The 21,269-nt window shown below is 37.2% G+C and overlaps 1 protein-coding gene across 1 annotated transcript in view; it reads left to right on the plus strand.

The window, feature by feature from the left end:
- Nucleotides 1–20,482, plus strand: part of LOC149791303 (uncharacterized) — a 117,491-nt gene extending 97,009 nt beyond the window's left edge. Inside the window, exons 3-6 of the mRNA XM_089971327.1 lie at nucleotides 1–1,260; nucleotides 4,010–4,126; nucleotides 9,244–9,705; nucleotides 20,427–20,482. The exon at nucleotides 1–1,260 is cut by the window's left edge and continues 36 nt beyond it. Coding sequence (XP_089827453.1) covers nucleotides 1–1,260; nucleotides 4,010–4,126; nucleotides 9,244–9,705; nucleotides 20,427–20,482 — 1,895 coding nt within the window. The remainder of the gene's footprint in view (nucleotides 1,261–4,009; nucleotides 4,127–9,243; nucleotides 9,706–20,426) is intronic.
- Nucleotides 20,483–21,269: the final 787 nt, after the last annotated feature.

The raw sequence follows: 21,269 nt of genomic DNA on the forward strand, positions 1-21,269 counted from the left end.
CAGCTGCCACACTGAGCACGTCAACAAGCAGTTCAAGCACCAGTCCAACAACTACCAGTACCAGTATAACAACGACTGCTGATACAACAAGCAGTTCAAGCACCAGTCCAACAACTATCAGTACCAGTATAACAACGACTGCTGATGCAACAAGCAGTTCAAGCACCAGTCCAACAACTACCAGTACCGGTACAACAACGACTGCTGATGCAACAAGCAGTTCAAGCACCAGTCCAACAACTACCAGTACCAGTATAACAACGAATGCTGATGCAACAAGCAGTTCAAGCACCAGTCCAACAACTACCAGTACCAGTATAACAACGAATGCTGATACAACAAGCAGTTCAAGCACCAGTCCAACAACTACCAGTACCAGTATAACAACGACTGCTGATGCAACAAGCAGTTCAAGCACCAGTCCAACAACTACCAGTACCGGTACAACAACGACTGCTGATGCAACAAGCAGTTCAAGCACCAGTCCAACAACTACCAGTACCGGTACAACAACGAATGCTGATACAACAAGCAGTTCAAGCACCAGTCCAACAACTATCAATACCGGTACAACAACGAATGCTGATACAACAAGCAGTTCAAGCACCAGTCCAACAACTATCAATACCGGTACAACAACGAATGCTGATACAACAAGCAGTTCAAGCACCAGTCCAACAACTATCAATACCGGTACAACAACGAATGCTGATACAACAAGCAGTTCAAGCACCAGTCCAACAACTATCAATACCGGTACAACAACGAATGCTGATACAACAAGCAGTTCAAGCACCAGTCCAACAACTATCAATACCGGTACGACAACGAATGCTGATACAACAAGCAGTTCAAGCACCAGTCCAACAACTATCAATACCGGTACAACAACGAATGCTGATACAACAAGCAGTTCAAGCACCAGTCCAACAACTATCAATACCGGTACAACAACGAATGCTGATACAACAAGCAGTTCAAGCACCAGTCCAACAACTATCAATACCGGTACATCAACGACTGCTGATACAACAAGCAGTTCAAGCACCAGTTCACCTACTACCAATACCACAACAACCATTATAACGAGCTCATCAACGACAGATCCTTCTTCCAGTACTACAGATGTCGCAACGATTTCCTCAAGTACGACATACCTTTCTTCCAGTGCAAGTACTGTACCGGCATCGGCCACCACTTCCTCTACAATCACGACAACAGCAACTACTCCTTCGCAATCATCCACGGCAGAAACAACAGGTATCTATGCATCTCTGTATGAAAATGTTAAGTCATGTCTGTGACACATGGAAAGAATTCCAATGTCAATATCACAAGGAAATAAGTAAATCAAAACATGTTCATAACAAACAGCTGATGGGGATATGTGTTTTACTTCGTTCTCCCAATATTTATTTATATCTCAGCTTTATGTATACACTATAATTAATGTATATACTATAATTAATGATGCATGCACATTCACATCGTAGTAAACAAAAATTTTTGTTTCTCGCACTGTGTGCAAATAGAGATTAACAAATCAAATTCTAAATACTCAGTGTTTATAGTATTATATAAGATACAAAGCCCACGACAATACATATTCGAAATTGATAATATTGTTAGCAGAGAGAAGTAAAAGCGAAGTATTTGATGTTATTGTCACAATAATAAATGTATTTATATATGTACGTTTGCATAATTCTAACTGAATTACAAAGTCCAGAAATTCGAATTTAAAATTTTCATCCAGTTTGTAAATGCAAGAAGAAATTCAAGTTTAGAGATTTCTTACCCCCCCCCATGAAAATTTTCTTTGGCTTACATAATGTATGAACATATTATAAACGGCAGGAGTGGATTAGTACTCAAACCACTTCTACCCCTCAAATAAACAACGTCCAAAGAACCATCATCACCACCAACACAAAAAACCAGTACAATTGGAACAAAAATAAAAAAGACCCCCCCCAAACAAATAAATAATAAACAGATTTATAAAAAACATGATCCATACCGATCTTATGGATTCTAGTTAGATGGGATTTCTATCGTGCAAGAAAGTGTATAATCATTGCAACATTGGACAAGTATGTTTGTTGCTGCTGATTGTATTTATATATAGCATAATATTGTGATCACCAATTAATGTTTTATCACCTTCAACACACACACACACACACACACACACACACACACACACACACACACGTTAACATGATAAACATTTTCTCTCTGTTTTTGATGCATATTTTAAAATTTATCTACATTTTCTTATCTATATCAATCTCAATTTTATATCAATATATGTCGTAGTGTTTACGTATCCTTATTTCTGCATATATCTAGATCTATCTGGTAAGTTTGTTTTCTGATTTGCTTGTCTTTTGTAGGTGAGAGACTCGTCCTTTAGCAGATCATCCCTATCAAGGAAGTTTTGTGCAAAAAACAAAGTGACCGCAGAGTAGAAAGACAAAACCGTTTTCGATTACATTATTAGTTAAACGTTTTATTTATTTTTCACTTTTGAAGATACCATTTATTTTAGAAATCAACAAGAGTTTATTTCTATCGCTTTCTTTGAAGATACAACCGGATATTTAGAAATCCGCGATATTTTATTTCCACGGCTTTCCTCCGCGAGCGATGGGCACACTTAATCATTGATGTTAGGCTAGATGGGTTATTAAGAAACTCAGTGTACATGCTTATCTAAATCGATGGCAATTTTAGTCATTAATCTACTATCATCCTATGCATACAATATTTTACTATAATGCAACTAAATATAAATTGCAAAGGGTATACATATAAGAGAGAGAGAGAGAGAGAGAGAGAGAGAGAGAGAGAGTCGAACTGTTTACGGTACCTGAACGTTGCAGATTATTTAGAGAAGTCTTTTCGAGCTGCTAGAAACTAGACAATACCATACTAGTAGAAGGCAATATTTATTTGACGCAGAAATCTACTGCTGTGTCAGTGCACGTGTGAAACTTTCTTGTAAAGCAATAAACAGTTCGACTGTATTCCTAGAAACATTTCCCACAGGTCATTAGTTTAGTTTAGTTTCCATCAGTCAGATGGATATGTTGGTTATAAAAAGTGTTTCGAATACGTCATATATTATTGAAACATACAAAGCTTCATTACGGACGAAAACTTGCAAACGATGAAGTCGTAATAGTTTCATGTTTTAAATTAAGTCTAACATGAAGTCGTAATAGTTTCATGTTTTAAATTAAGTCTAACAAAGCTGATGTAATTGTTACAGATAATTAGCATTGAAGAAAACAAATGTAAATATTTAATGATTAATTTGAACCACTTAAAACTGGTGTTCTGTTAATGGGTTGCAGATAAAATGTCATGTTCATGAAACATAATCGAGTATAGTATTAATGTATTGATGGTATAGTGTTAATGATATAGTATTAATGTATTAATGGTATTAATCGTATATATATATATATATATATATATATATATATATATATATATATATATATATATATATATATATATATATATTGCAATACAGTAATGAGATTCTATCAATTAGGTTTTCGTATTACGTTCACCTTTTGTCTTCTGTGTAAGAGAAATAATGCTGCCTCTCAAGTGAGTTCACACGTGACTCATGACAGGAGAACAATTGCCAAAGGTGTCAAACAATGTTTTTGATGTATGTATGTATGTATGTATGTATGAATGTATGTATTTATGTACATACGTACGTACGTATGCATGCATGGATGTATGGATGTATGTATGTATTGACGGATACAAGGATACATGCACATATGCATGTATGTATTTAATTACTTACGTCAGGTTATGTCTAATCAGTCTATATCATATATATTTATTTATTACCGGTTTTACTGACATATGCATTTTTGTACCTCATTCTATATAGATCGTATATTCATTAATGATGAAAACAGAAATGAATCTTGTACTGTTCTCCAATTTGTCTGAGGATGAACAATTCAATTCCTTTTTACAGCCCCGTCAAGTACTGCAACCACAAGTGTTTCAACAAGCAGTATTATAACAACAACAATTGATACAACGTCTGATGCAACCGGCAGTACAACATCGGCGCCAACAACAACGGCCCAAAGTAAGATATGATAAGTTTTACAAATACAAACTTAATGCTTGCCTTCAGAGGACCAGGTAGTATTCTGTTTCGTAAAACACAGGATATCAAATATTTTATTTTCATAGGGATTGGAGGTGGAAAAAGGCGTTCCTGGTGTACATTTCGTACTTAAGCTTTTATTTTAATTTCTACAGTGCAGCTACGTAAATTCTAACGCAGGATTTAAAACCTTCTTGCACCACTGTATGCGTTTGTAGACAATACTGTTTTAGCATTAAATGAACACATACAATGGACAATACAGACTATAGCAATTCAAATTTCTTACAGCATTCTTCTTATTCAAAACATTATATTCCTATCATCATTCTTATCCGTTTATTTTCGTGCCCCATGTATACAAACACGAAAGGATTGGCGAAGCTAACATCTTAGCAGGTAATTTTCCAAAGTTCTATATATTTATATGAAGAATTTAAACAAGTTCTTCTTACGTGTAAAGGTACAAAAGAAATGTCGCAACCTTGACTAAATCTATTTTGTTCACAATATATATATGCCCGCAGAGGTCACAAATATCAGCGCTCCAATTCTCAACTCGCTTGTGTCTATCCTTTCTGCCCTAATTGGTGACTATCTATCTATCTATCTATCTATCTATCTATCTATCTATCTATCTATCTATCTATCTATCTATCTATCTATCGTGGTGTGTGTGTGATTTAGATTTTTTAACGTAGCTATAACAATTTTCCAGTCATATCGATACGATGTCGGCAGTATGACAGTTTAAAGTGATGTCTAGCACCCAGTTAAATTATCCTGACACCAGGACGACCAGTCCTAACACTAACCTCTTAATGCTGAGCGCCTAGCGAGGCAGCTGTTAGTACCAATTGTAGAAGTTTTTGGTATGACTCGGAAGGGGTTCGAACCACGACCTCTCGCATCCGGGGCGGACGCTCTAACCACTAGGCCACCGGAGTGGTCTATATATTATTTAACGACTTCCGTGTCTTTTTGATGCTCTGGTTAGTGCTGAAATTCATCAATCTCTTTGAATGTTATAAATAAAGCTTTTAACAAATTTTTAGAGATAACCGTGTACCCTGAATTGATACCGACGCAGATTAGTAGCAATTGGACGGGTGTAACGATGCACAACTTTGAAGATATATTTTGTCTTGGTCAGAGTGACACGCAGCCATTAAAATTAACGCATGTGTTAGGTTCGTAATCAATTGGTAGCTTTCGATAGTTAACCTCTCGTGGTTCGGGGCATGAGTGAATTTTAATTAGAATCCGTTCGGAAACGGTGATATATATATATATATATATATATATATATATATATATATATATATATATATATATATATATATATATATATAAGAAGACATTCTACTTATTTATTTATATTTAAGAGATGATAACATATGAAATAAAACTCTGAAATCTGGAAAATGACATTTGGCCTGTATTATTCAATTTTTTGTTTATTCGGCTTATATTCGAGGACGGCTTTCATTCGAGGAAGCCTACCGTCGAGTAAAGCTTTGGTATTCGATAGAAAAATAGTTTATATTTATCTAAATTTAATGTTGTCATTATTAATGTTTTGCAAAAATGTAAACTAATTTTCCACACTTTGTAATGCAGCATCGATAGATAATATAGTATTTTTGTGATTTTACAATTATATTCTGAAATATATTCCTCGTCAATGATCAGGCATGTTTCTCCTCACTGCACCTTAACTGAAATGTCTATAAGACAAAGTTTGAAAATATTAGGTGGTGTTTATTAAATGCGACTTAGTTTTTGAAAGCAAAACATATATAGAATTCGACAGATTCTTTTGAGTACGTCTTATCTTTGATGACAAATTTCGAATATTTTGAATATTCTTTGTATAGCGGATCATTAAAGCATATTACTAATTTTCACTTCTTCCTTTTCTTTATCTTAATCATCATTATCTTTTTATCTTTTTATTCGTCTGCTTCTTCCTTTGTGCAATTATTGAAAGCAGTGTGCTATGCAAGAAAGTGAACCGTTGTTTCAGAAGATCGTTAACTCGAACTTCGACATAATAAGGAGTATTGTTGTCTATTTTCTTAGCAAATAGCCAGTTCTTAAATCAACATACCAACGATTAAGTGAAATAATAATATTATACAACGGGTCTTCTGTCCAGCTTCTTTGTCATCCAGTCGGATATGTTTCTCCAAAATACTGAAGTCTGCTGATCTTGTGATGAGATAAGTGATATTCTCTGTGTTGCATGCTATCTTCGAGGCATGTATATTCAAGTTTTCGCTCTCCCTGTGATAAGACATGTGTTGGTCTCTATCATATAGTCACAGAAGGACAACATGAGTCAGCATAATTTCGGCTTGTGACTGACGTCCTTATTTCTGCATATTAACGTAAATGCTCATAAGATGAGTTGTACATATATCACATAAATTAAATTAATTCTCAGTAAGTTTCTTCAAGCCATAAGGCTCCACATTTACTACGTTATATATATATATATATATATATATATATATATATATATATATATATATATATATATATATATATATATATATATATATATACACACACATATATATATATATATATATATATATATATATATATATATATATATATATATATATATATACACACACATATATATATATATATATATATATATATATATATATATATATATATATATATATATATATATATATATATATATATATTCTGGGCAAACACCTGTCTATCCATTTTCATTTCGATACACCTACACATAACACGCGACACTACAAAATGTCTCTCCACATAAATATGCAAAGCCACCAACCCTCCAACACGCCAAAGTGACGACATGAAAATCACTTAAAAATATCGACTCATATAACTTGAAAAAAAAATGAAAAGAATAAAAATGTATATTGAAGGATGAGAGCACGATCACTTTTCAGATAAGAAGTGAATAGGTGTTGTGTTATAGAAATAGTCAGGTATAGACACTAATGAAATCTCAGATACTAAAATCTCAGGGTAATAACCTAACTGAAGGTCATTAAACACTCAGATTTGGTGGTTTGGGAAGCAGCCATGGCAAATACATCATCTCTTTCTTAGGGTTTCCAATAACAACAACAACAGCTAATTCCAAGACTAGTTCCACATCAAGTACGTCACCAACAACAACTAGTACAAGCTAGACCTTGCGACAACAAATTCCTACATGGCGACAAGTAGCAGTCCAAGAAGCAAGTCGACTTAGTCTACAGGTACTTCCACACAGGAGACTAGCACTTCGGCGGCAACAACGAGTACAATTTGTACTACCACTACTGGTCCGACAGCAACAATATCTGAAAAACAACTTCAGAGAAAAGAAAGCCAACGATCTGAACAAAAATCGAAATTTCAAAAACGTCGACACCCAATATATCGTCTTCTTTAACGACATCCACTGGTCAAACCTCGTCTACATGTATATGTACAAGACAGAGTACAAACACGTCGGCCACATTCACTGAATCTAGTACTACTTCCATAACAAGCGAAACAACAACTAGTAGTAGCGGTACCACCTCATCAACTCAAGGGACGGTCATAACACAACTACAACATCTACATTGTCTTCCTGATATGGTTTTGTATTCATTGTAATCAACCGGCCCACATATGTCACATATAACACGATTGTGTGAATATGTTAGTACCACTCCAAGATGTTCGTTTGAGAATCTTGTGTTCATGGAGCTTATTGCAGGTAATGCCCCACTAAGACCATCTACCACTCAAACGAAAGATTTGAAAACAGAAATTACAAACAGAAATTATTAACATGCCATTAAAGAACACTGATGTCAAGATAACACACAAGGGGTTACAAATACTAGACCTGAAAAGGGGAACGCAAATCACAGTGACCGGTGTGGACACACACATATCTTCATTTTCTTTCAACTCTTTCGTCACAAAAGTCATCCGATTAATTTCGTTTCAAGAAATATGTGACATTTGTGTGCACATTTAATCAAATTTATGTACGGAGAACAAGATTCTTGGACAATGTCAGCACCATTGTAAGCTTTCGTTTGAGAATATTGTAATCCCATGTGTATTATTAGAAAAGAGTTGCAGGCTACTTCCCACAATGGCGGTAATTCTGTCTGGATAAGCCCCTCTACCACACAAATAAACGATTTGAAAATAGACATTGACAACAGAGATTATTAACATGGGATCAAAGCAGGACATTGATGTCTAGGGGTAACCAATCAGGACAGATATAATAAGATATAATATGTAGATATATATTTGCTGACAAAGTTTGGCCAATCGAATTTATCTGAAAAGGGGAAAATATATCTTGGTGACGGTTATGTGGACACATGTAGATATTGATTTTCTTTGAAGACTTTCGACCCATAGACATCGAACATATTTGGTTGTAAAGTAGTCTGGTTGATATTTTTGACATATTCGTTGTAAGTTTAGGATTGAGACGAACTTGTTTTTATTGTTTGTATTAATCTGAACATTTGGAAAGGTAAATGTTACAAAGTTAGAATTTGGAAGTCGGGTCCCTGTCCCCTGCAAATGCACGAGAATAAACTGATAGGAATGATGAAATGAATATGACACTAATTGGAGCAAATGGATGCTTAAAAGAAAAGGAAACATAATTTACCCCCTGCAATGTGTGTATGATAAAAATGAATATAAATTAGAAATATCAAGACCTGATCTGTCATATTTGGTTTACTTTGATGCCTATCTGGAAAAGAATGAATAAACCTCATCGATCGAAAACCAATAGGCATCTTACATAATGGGCAGAGGAATATAACATTTAACTGTGTGATTGAGATTACTGGTAAAAACTGAGAAAATAGAAAAGACTTAAAATGTGTATTGACATTTGAAAGAAGCTGCACATTCCACCTTAACAGTGAATGTGTTCAGTGTGCATGGAAATATATATCCTTCATACATAGTAATACAATCGCCAGGTTGAGATATTAAAATGTGAAGTAAATATGCCTAATTGATAGTGATTAAGACACGGATATAGTGGTTGGGGAGCAGTCATTGCAAATCGATCGTCTCTTTCACAGCTTCTACAAGTGCTCCAACAACGACTATTTCCCAGACTAGTTCCACATCAACAACGTCACCAACAGCAACTAGTACAAGCGAGACATCTACAACTTCGTTGCCGACAACTACTTCTTCTATAGAGACAAGTAGCAGTCCAACAAGCACGTCGACTCAGTCTACAGGCACTTCCACACAGGTGACTACCACTTCGGAGGCAACAACGAGTACAATTGGTACTACCACTACTGGTGCGACAACAAAGCTGTCTGAAAGTACAACTACAGAGACAACAACGCAAACGATCTCCACTACATTGGAAACCTCAACAACGTCGGTTCCAAAAACATCGTCTCCTTTAACGACATCTACTAGTCAAACTATCACCTCTTCTCCAAGTACAAGTACACCACAGACTACAAGCACGTCGGCCACATCCACTGCATCTAGAACTAATTCTATACCAAGCGAAACAACAACTAGTAGTAGCGGCACCACTTCGTCGACTCAAGGGACTGTCACTACCACACCTACAACAGGTACATTTTCTTCTTCATCTGCTTTGATATTCTTCATTGCAACCGACCGCCCCACCTTTGTTCACATATCAGAAGATTTAGTGGACATGTTAGCACCATATAATCTTTTTCGTTGGACATATTTTATTCCTGGGTGTATTTTTTTTAGAATAGAGTTGCACGCGACTTCCCATATTGCAGTAATGTTGTTTGCCTACGTCCCGTCTTCCCTCTATAATAAAAACTAGCGATAGGAAAATAAATGAAATTGCAAAAGCAAAGATTAGCAGAATTGAATCAAAGGACAGTAATTGTCGAGATATCACACAGGGTATCACCAAATACGGCTTAAAGGATAGATATTCGGACAATGTTACTTAACTGTATCGATCTTAGATTTGAAATGCTGCAATTAGTTTCCGATGTGGACATTCATACATTTTCATTTTCTTTGAAGACTTTAGTCACAAAAGTAATGTGATCTATTTCCTTGTAGTATATTTTGAGTCGAATTTGTTACGTATTGTTGTTGTTGTTGTGTCGTTTATCGCCATTTTCAGTACCCGATAGGCTATACATGGCGGTCAGTATTAATATGGAGGAAGAACCCGGGTAAACACCGGAAAGAACCACCTACATACGAGAAGCTACTGGTAAGCTTTCTCACATACCCACATTGGCAGAATCCGAGACTCGAACCCAGATTTGTAACGTATGGTTTGTAACGTAACACTGAGACTAAGAAGAATCAATTCTTTATATTAATATAGACCTTTGGAAAAGTAAATCTGAGAATACGTTAGCTTTGACAATGCAATATTTATTCCAATGGGTAGTGCGCGAGCAAAGACTGATAGGAATGATAATAAGAAAATAACAAAACTTAGAATGCATGGGTGCTGAAAATGAAAGGAAAGATAATTAACCTCCTGAAATGTATTATGTATGACAAAATGAAAATAAATTAGGGATATCTAGATCTGAGCTGTTAGATTTGGTTTAATTTCATGTCTGTGTCAAATAGTCAGAAAGAAATGGGCAGACGAAAATAAGGTTTCACTGCATGACTGAGAAAATGATATGCCTTACTCATAGAAATTGAGTAAATAGAATAGAATGAAAATGTGTATTGGAGATTGAGAGCACCAAGACTTTCCACCTTAGAAGTGTAGTGTTCATATACAAAGACTTCATTTATTGGAAAAAGTAAAAATCGGCAGATTGAGGTACTAAAATCGGAAGTTAATTTGCCTCATTAAATGTCAGAAAAGAATCAAATATGGTGGTTGGGCAAGCATTCATTGCAAATCGATCGTCTCTTTCACAGCTTCTACAAGTGCTCCAACAACGGCTACTTCCCAGACTAGTTCCACATCAACAACGTCACCAACATCAACTAGTACAAGCGAGACATCTACAAGTTCGTTGCCGACAACTACTTCCTCTATAGCGACAAGTAGCAGTCCAACAAGCACGTCGACTCAGTCTACAGGCACTTCCACACAGGTGACTACCACTTCGGCGGCAACAACGAGTACAATTGGCACTACCACTACTGGTGCGACAACAACGCCGTCTGAACGTACAACTACAGAGACAACAACGCCAACGGTCTCAACTACATTGGAAACCTCTACTACTTCGGTTCCAACCACATCGTCTCTTTTAACGACATCTACTAGTCAAACAACCACATCGTCTGCAAGTACAAGTACACCACAGACTACAAGCACGTCGGCCACATCCACTGCATCTAGTACTACTTCCATACCAAGCGAAACAACAACTAGTAGTAGCGGCACCACTTCGTCGACTCAAGGGACTGCCACTACCACAGCTACAACAGGTACTATTTTTTTTGGGTCTGTTTTTCTTATTCTTCATTGCAATCGAGCAGCAACCACATTTGTATACAGAGAACTAGATTCTTTGACAATGTCAGCACCATTGTAAGCTTTCGTTTGAGAATATTGTAATCCCATGTGTATTATTAGAAAAGAGTTGCAGGCTACTTCCCACAAAGGCGGTAATTCTGTCTGGATAAGCCCCTCTAGCACACAAATGAACGATTTGAAAATAGACATTGACAACAGAGATTATTAACATGGGATCAAAGCAGGACATTGATGTCTAGGGGTAACCAATCAGGACAGATATAATAAGATATAATATGTAGATATATATTTGCTGACAAAGTTTGGCCAATCGAATTTATCTGAAAAGGGGAAAGTATATCTTGGTGACGGTTATATGGACACATGTAGATATTGATTTTCTTTGAAGACTTTCGACCCATAGACATCGAACATATTTGGTTGTAAAGTAGTCTGGTTGATATTTTTGACATATTCGTTGTAAGTTTAGGATTGAGACGAACTTGTTTTTATTGTTTGTATTAATCTGAACATTTGGAAAGGTAAATGTTACAAAGTTAGAATTTGGAAGTCGGGTCCCTGTCCCCTGCAAATGCACGAGAATAAACTGATAGGAATGATGAAATGAATATGACACTAATTGGAGCAAATGGATGCTTAAAAGAAAAGGAAACATAATTTACCTCCTGCAATGTGTGTATGATAAAAATGGATATAAATTAGAAATATCAAGACCTGATCTGTCATATTTGTTTTACTTTGATGCCTATCTGGAAAAGAATGAATAAACCTCATCGATCGAAAACCAATAGGCATCTTACATAATGGGCAGAGGAATATAACATTCAACTGTGTGATTGAGATTACTGGTAAAAATTGAGAAAATAGAAAAGAGTTAAAATGTGTATTGACATTTGAAAGAAGCTGCACATTCCACCTTAACAGTGAATGTGTTCAGTGTGCATGGAAATATATATCCTTCATACATAGCAATACAATCGCCAGGTTGAGATATTAAAATGTGAAGTAAATATGCCTAATTGATAGTGATTAAGACACGGATATAGTGGTTGGGGAGCAGTCATTGCAAATCGATCGTCTCTTTCACAGCTTCTACAAGTGCTCCAACAACGACTACTTCCCAGACTAGTTCCACATCAACAACGTCACCAACAGCAACTAGTACAAGCGAGACATCTACAACTTCGTTGCCGACAACTACTTCCTCTATAACGACAAGTAGCAGCCCAACAAGCACGTCGACTCAGTCTACAGGCACTTCCACACAAGCGACTACAACGTCGGCGGCAACAACGAGTACAATTGGTACTACCACTACTGGTGCGACAACAACGCCGTCTGAAAGTACAACTACAGAGACAACAACGCCAACGATCTCCACTACATTGGAAACCTCAACAACTTCGCTTCCAACCACATCGTCTCCTTTAACGACATCTACTAGTCAAACAACCACCTCTTCTCCAAGTACAAGTACACCACAGACTACAAGCACGTCGGCCACATCCACTGCATCTAGTACTACTTCCATACCAAGCGAAACAGCAACTAGTAGTAGCGGCACCACTTCGTCGACTCAAGGGACTGTCACTACCACACCTACAACAGGTACATTTTCTTCTTCATCTGCTTTGATATTCTTCATTGCAACCCACCGCCCCACCTTTGTTCACATATCACAAGATTTAGTGGACATGTTAGCACCATATAATCTTCCTCGTTGGACATATTTTATTCCTGGGTGTATTTTGTTTAGAGTAGAGTTGCACGCGACTTCCCATATTGCAGTAATGTTGTTTGCCTTCGTCCCGTCTTCCCTCTATAATAAAAACTAGCGTTAGGAAAATAAATGAAATTGCAAAGGCAAAGATTAGGAGAATTGAATCAAAGGACAGTAATTGTCGAGATATCACACAGGGTATCACCAAATACGGCTTAAAGGATAGATATTCGGACAATGTTACTTAACTGTATCGACCTTTGATTTGAAATGCTGCAATTAGTTTCCGATGTGGACATTCATACATTTTCATTTTCTTTGAAGACTTTGGTCACAAAAGTAATGTGACCTATTTCCTTGTAGTATATTTTGAGTCGAATTTGTTACGTATTGTTGTTGTTGTTGTGTCGTTTATCGCCATTTTCAGTACCCGATAGGCTATACATGGCGGTCAGTATTAATATGGAGGAAGAACCCGGGTAAACACCGGAAAGAACCACCTAGATACGAGAAGCTACTGGTAAGCTTTCTCACATACCCACATTGGCAGAATCCGAGACTAGAACCCAAATTTGTAACGTATGGTTTGTAACGTAACACTGAGACTAAGAAGAATCAATTCTTTATATTAATAAAGACCTTTGGAAAAGTAAATCTGAGAATACGTTAGCTTTGACAATGCAATATTTATTCCAATGGGTAGTGCGCGAGCAAAGACTGATAGGAATGATAATAAGAAAATGACAAAACTTAGAATGCATGGGTGCTGAAAATGAAAGGAAAGATAATTTACCTCCTGAAATGTATTATGTATGACAAAATGAAAATAAATTAGGGATATCTAGATGTGAGCTGTTAGATTTGGTTTAATTTCATGTCTGTGTCAAATAGCCAGAAAGAAATGGGCAGACGAAAATAAGCTTTCACTGCATGACTGAGAAAATGATATGCCTTACTCAAAGAAATTGAGTAAATAGAATAGAATGAAAATGTGTATTGGAGATTGAGAGCACCAAGACTTTCCACCTTAGAAGTGTAGTGTTCATATACAAAGACTTCATTTATAGGAAAAAGTAAAAATCGGCAGATTCAGGTACTAAAATCGGAAGTTAATTTGCCTCACTAAATGTCAGAAAAGAATCAAATATGGTGGTTGGGCAAGCATTCATTGCAAATCGATCGTCTCTTTCACAGCTTCTACAAGTGCTCCAACAACAACTACTTCCCAGACTAGTTCCACATCAACAACGTCACCAACAGCAACTAGTACAAGCGAGACATCTACAAGTTCGTTGCCGACAACTACTTCCTCTATAACGACAAGTAGCAGTCCAACAAGCACGTCGACTCAGTCTACAGGCACTTCCACACAGGTGACTACCACTTCGGCGGCAACAACGAGTACAATTGGCACTACCACTACTGGTGCGACAACAACGCCGTCTGAACGTACAACTACAGAGACAACAACGCCAACGGTCTCAACTACATTGGAAACCTCTACAACTTCGGTTCCAACCACATCGTCTCTTTTAACGACATCTACTAGTCAAACAACCACATCGTCTGCAAGTACAAGTACACCACAGACTACAAGCACGTCGGCCACATCCACTGCATCTAGTACTACTTCCATACCAAGCGAAACAACAACTAGTAGTAGCGGCACCACTTCGTCGACTCAAGGGACTGTCACTACCACACCTACAACAGGTACATTTTCCTCTTGATCTACTTTGATATTCTTCATTGCAACCGACCGCCCCACCTTTGTTCACATATCACAAGATTTAGTGGACATGTTAGCACCATATAATCTTTTTCGTTGGACATATTTTATTCCTGGGTGTATTTTTTTTAGAGTAGAGTTGCACGCGACTTCCCATATTGCAGTAATGTTGTTTGCCTACGTCCCGTCTTCCCTCTATAATAAAAACTAGCGTTAGGAAAATAAATGAAATTGCAAAAGCAAAGATTAGCAGAATTGAATCAAATGACAGTAATTTTCGAGATATCACACAGGGTATCACCAAATACGGCTTAAAGTATAGATATTCGGACAATGTTACTTAACTCAATCGATCTAAGATTTGAAATGCTGCAGTTAGTTTCCGATGTGGACATTCATACATTTTCATTTTCTTTGAAGACTTTAGTCGCAAATGAAATGTGATCTATTTCCTTGTAGTATATTTTGAGTCGAATTTGTTACGTATTGTTGTTGTTGTTGTGTCGTTTATCGCCATTTTCAGTACCCGATAGGCTATACATGGCGGCCAGTATTAATATGAGGAAGAACCCGGGAAAACACCGGAAAGAACCACCTACATACGAGAAGCTACTGGCAAGCTTTCTCACATACCCACATTGGCAGAATCCGAGACTAGAACCCAAATTTGTAACGTATGGTTTGTAACGTAACACTGAGACTAAGAAGAATCAATTCTTTATATTAATATAGACCTTTGGAAAAGTAAATCTGAAAATAAGTTAGCTTTGACAATGCAAGATTTATTCCAATGGGTAGTGCGCGAGCAAAGACTGATAGGAATGATAATAAGAAAATGACAAAACTTAGAATGCATGGGTGCTGAAAATGAAAGGAAAGATAATTTACCTGCTGAAATGTATTATGTATGACAAAATGAATGTAAATTAGGGATATCTAGATCTGAGCTGTTAGATTTGGTTTAATTTCATGTCTGTGTCAAATAGCCAGAAAGAAATGGGCAGACGAAAATAAGCTTTCACTGCATGACTGAGAAAATGATATGCCTTACTCATAGAAATTGAGTAAATAGAACAGAATTAAAATGTGTATTGGAGATTGAGAGCAAGAAGACTTTCCACCTTAGAAGTGTAGTGTTCATATACAAAGACTTCATTTATAGGAAGAAGTAAAAATCGGCAGATTGAGGTACTAAACTCGGAAGTTAATTTGCCTCATTAAATGTCAGAAAAGAATCAAATATGGTGGTTGGGCAAGCATTCATTGCAAAAAAACATGTCTCTTTCAAAGCTTCTACAAGTGCTCCAACAACGGCTACTTCCCAGACTAGTTCCACATCAACAACATCACCAACAGCAACTAGTACAAGCGAGACATCTACAACTTCGTTGCCGACAACTACTTCCTCTATAGCGACAAGTAGCAGTCCAACAAGCACGTCGACTCAGTCTACAGGCACTTCCACACAGGTGACTACCACTTCGGCGGCAACAACGAGTACAATTGGCACTACCACTACTGGTGCGACAACAACGCCGTCTGAACGTACAACTACAGAGACAACAACGCCAACGGTCTCAACTACATTGGAAACCTCTACAACTTCGGTTCCAACCACATCGTCTCTTTTAACGACATCTACTAGTCAAACAACCACATCGTCTCCAAGTACAAGTACACCACAGACTACAAGCACGTCGGCCACATCCACTGCATCTAGTACTACTTCCATACCAAGCGAAACAACAACTAGTAGTAGCGGCACCACTTCGTCGACTCAAGGGACTGCCACTACCACAGCTACAACAGGTACATTTTCTTTTTGGTCTGTTTTTCTTATTCTTCATTGCAATCGACCAGCAACCACATTTGTACACAGAGAACTAGATTCTTTGACAATGTCAGCACCATTGTAAGCTTTCGTTTGAGAATATTGTAATCCCATGTGTATTATTAGAAAAGAGTTGCAGGCTACTTCCCACAATGGCGGTAATTCTGTCTGGATAAGCCCCTCTACCACACAAATAAACGATTTGAAAATAGACATTGACAACAGAGATTATTAACATGGGATCAAAGCAGGACATTGAGGTCTAGGGGTAACCAATTAGGACAGATATAATAAGATATAATATGTAGATATATATTTGCTGACAAAGTTTGGCCAATCGAATTTATTTGAAAAGGGGAAAGTATATCTTGGCGACGGTTATGTGGACACATGTAGATATTGATTTTCTTTGAAGACTTTCGACCCATAGACATCGAACATATTTGGTTGTAAAGTAGTCTGGTTGATATTTTTCACATATTCGTTGTAAGTTTAGGATTGAGACGAACTTGTTTTTATTGTTTGTATTAATCTGAACATTTGGAAAGGTAAATGTTACAAAGTTAGAATTTGGAAGTCGGGTCCCTGTCCCCTGCAAATTCACGAGAATAAACTGATAGGAATGATGAAATGAATATGACACTAATTGGAGCAAATGGATGCTTAAAAGAAAAGGAAACATAATTTACCCCCTGCAATGTGTGTATGATAAAAATGAATATAAATTAGAAATATCAAGACCTGATCTGTCATATTTGGTTTACTTTGATGCCTATCTGGAAAAGAATGAATAAACCTCATCGATCGAAAACCAATAGGCATGTTACATAACGGGAAGAGGAATATAACATTTAACTGTGTGATTGAGATTACTGATAAAAATTGAGAAAATAGAAAAGAGTTAAAATGTGTATTGACATTTGAAAGAAGCTGCACATTCCACCTTAACAGTGAATGTGTTCAGTGTGCATGGAAATATATATCCTTCATACATAGTAATACAATCGCCAGGTTGAGATATTAAAATGTGAAGTAAATATGCCTAATTGATGGTGATTAAGACACGGATATAGTGGTTGGGGAGCAGTCATTGCAAATCGATCGTCTCTTTCACAGCTTCTATAAGTGCTCCAACAACGACTACTTCCCAGACTAGTTCCACATCAACAACGTCACCAACAGCAACTAGTACAAGCGAGACATCTACAACTTCGTTGCCGACAACTACTTCCTCTATAACGACAAGTAGCAGTCCAACAAGCACGTCGACTCAGTCTACAGGCACTTCCACACAAGCGACTACAACGTCGGCGGCAACAACGAGTACAATTGGTACTACCACTACTGGTGCGACAACAACGCCGTCTGAAAGTACAACTACAGAGACAACAACGCCAACGATCTCCACTACATTGGAAACCTCAACAACTTCGGTTCCAACCACATCGTCTCCTTTAACGACATCTACTAGTCAAACAACCACCTCTTCTCCAAGTACAAGTACACCACAGACTACAAGCACGTCGGCCACATCCACTGCATCTAGTACTACTTCTATACCAAGCGAAACAACAACTAGTAGTAGCGGCACCACTTCGTCGACTCAAGGGACTGTCACTACCACACCTACAACTGGTACATTTTCTTCTTCATCTGCTTTGATATTCTTCATTGCAACCGACCGCCCCACCTTTGTTCACATATCACAAGATTTAGTGGACATGTTAGCACCATATAATCTTTTTCGTTGGACATATTTTATTCCTGGGTGTATTTTGTTTAGAGTAGAGTTGCACGCGACTTCCCATATTGCAGTAATGTTGTTTGCCTACGTCCCGTCTTCCCTCTATAATAAAAACTAGCGATAGGAAAATAAATGAAATTGCAAAAGCAAAGATTAGCAGAATTGAATCAAAGGACAGTAATTGTCGAGATATCACACAGGGTATCACCAAATACGGCTTAAAGTATAGATATTCGGACAATGTTACTTAACTGAATCGATCTTAGATTTGAAATGCTGCAGTTAGTTTCCGATGTGGACATTCATACATTTTCATTTTCTTTGAAGACTTTAGTCGCAAATGAAATGTGATCTATTTCCTTGTAGTATATTTTGAGTCGAATTTGTTACGTATTGTTGTTGTTGTTGTGTCGTTTATCGCCATTTTCAGTACCCGATAGGCTATACATGGGGGCCAGTATTAATATGAGGAAGAACCCGGGTAAACACCGGAAAGAACCACCTACATACGAGAAGCTACTGGCAAGCTTTCTCACATACCCACATTGGCAGAATCCGAGACTAGAACCCAAATTTGTAACGTATGGTTTGTAACGTAACACTGAGACTAAGAAGAATCAATTCTTTATATTAATATAGACCTTTGGAAAAGTAAGTCTGAGAATAAGTTAGCTTTGACAATGCAAGATTTATTCCAATGGGTAGTGCGCGAGCAAAGACTGATAGGAATGATAATAAGAAAATGACAAAACTTAGAATGCATGGGTGCTGAAAATGAAAGGAAAGATAATTTACCTGCTGAAATGTATTATGTATGACAAAATGAATGTAAATTAGGGATATCTAGATCTGAGCTGTTAGATTTGGTTTAATTTCATGTCTGTGTCAAATAGCCAGAAAGAAATGGGCAGACGAAAATAAGCTTTCACTGCATGACTGAGAAAATGATATGCCTTACTCATAGAAATTGAGTAAATAGAATAGAATTAAAATGTGTATTGGAGATTGAGAGCACCAAGACTTTCCACCTTAGAAGCGTAGTGTTCATATACAAAGACTTCATTTATAGGAAGAAGTAAAAATCGGCAGATTGAGGTACTAAAATCGGAAGTTAATTTGCCTCATTAAATGTCAGAAAAGAATCAAATATGGTGGTTGGGCAAGCATTCATTGCAAATCGATCGTCTCTTTCACAGCTTCTACAAGTGCTCCAACAACGGCTACTTCCCAGACTAGTTCCACATCAACAACGTCACCAACATCAACTAGTACAAGCGAGACATCTACAAGTTCGTTGCCGACAACTACTTCCTCTATAGCGACAAGTAGCAGTCCAACAAGCACGTCGACTCAGTCTACAGGCACTTCCACACAGGTGACTACCACTTCGGCGGCAACAACGAGTACAATTGGCACTACCACTACTGGTGCGACAACAACGCCGTCTGAACGTACAACTACAGAGACAACAACGCCAACGGTCTCAACTACATTGGAAACCTCTACAACTTCGGTTCCAACCACATCGTCTCTTTTAACGACATCTACTAGTCAAACAACCACATCGTCTCCAAGTACAAGTACACCACAGACTACAAGCACGTCGGCCACATCCACTGCATCTAGTACTACTTCCATACCAAGCGAAACAACAACTAGTAGTAGCGGCACCACTTCGTCGACTCAAGGGACTGCCACTACCACAGCTACAACAGGTACATTTTCTTTTTGGTCTGTTTTTCTTATTCTTCATTGCAATCGACCAGCAACCACATTTGTACACAGAGATCTAGATTCTTTGACTATGTCAGCACCATTGTAAGCTTTCGTTTGAGAATATTGTAATCCCATGTGTATTATTAGAAAAGAGTTGCAGGCTACTTCCCACAATGGCGGTAATTCTGTCTGCATAAGCCCCTCTAGCACACAAATGAACGATTTGAAAATAGACATTGACAACAGAGATTATTAACATGGGATCAGGGCAGGACATTGATGTCTAGGGGTAACCAATCAGGACAGATATAATAAGATATAATATGTAGATATATATTTGCTGACAAAGTTTGGCCAATCGAATTTATCTGAAAAGGGGAAAGTATATCTTGGCGACGGTTATGTGGACACATGTAGATATTGATTTTCTTTGAAGACCTTCGACCCATAGACATCGAACATATTTGGTTGTAAAGTAGTCTGGTTGATATTTTTGACATATTCGTTGTAAGTTTAGGATTGAGACGAACTTGTTTTTATTGTTTGTATTAATCTGAACATTTGGAAAGGTAAATGTTACAAAGTTAGAATTTGGAAGTCGGGTCCCTGTCCCCTGCAAATTCACGAGAATAAACTGATAGGAATGATGAAATGAATATGACACTAATTGGAGCAAATGGATGCTTAAAAGAAAAGGAAACATAATTTACCCCCTGCAATGTGTGTATGATAAAAATGAATATAAATTAGAAATATCAAGACCTGATCTGTCATATTTGCTTTACTTTGATGCCTATCTGGAAAAGAATGAATAAACCTCATCGATCGAAAACCAATAGGCATGTTACATAACGGGAAGAGGAATATAACATTTAACTGTGTGATTGAGATTA

Source organism: Sinohyriopsis cumingii, chromosome 9, assembly GCF_028554795.1.
Source record: "Sinohyriopsis cumingii isolate HCF-2022 chromosome 9, ASM2855479v2, whole genome shotgun sequence".
In the NCBI taxonomy this organism is placed as follows: domain Eukaryota; kingdom Metazoa; phylum Mollusca; class Bivalvia; order Unionida; family Unionidae; genus Sinohyriopsis; species Sinohyriopsis cumingii.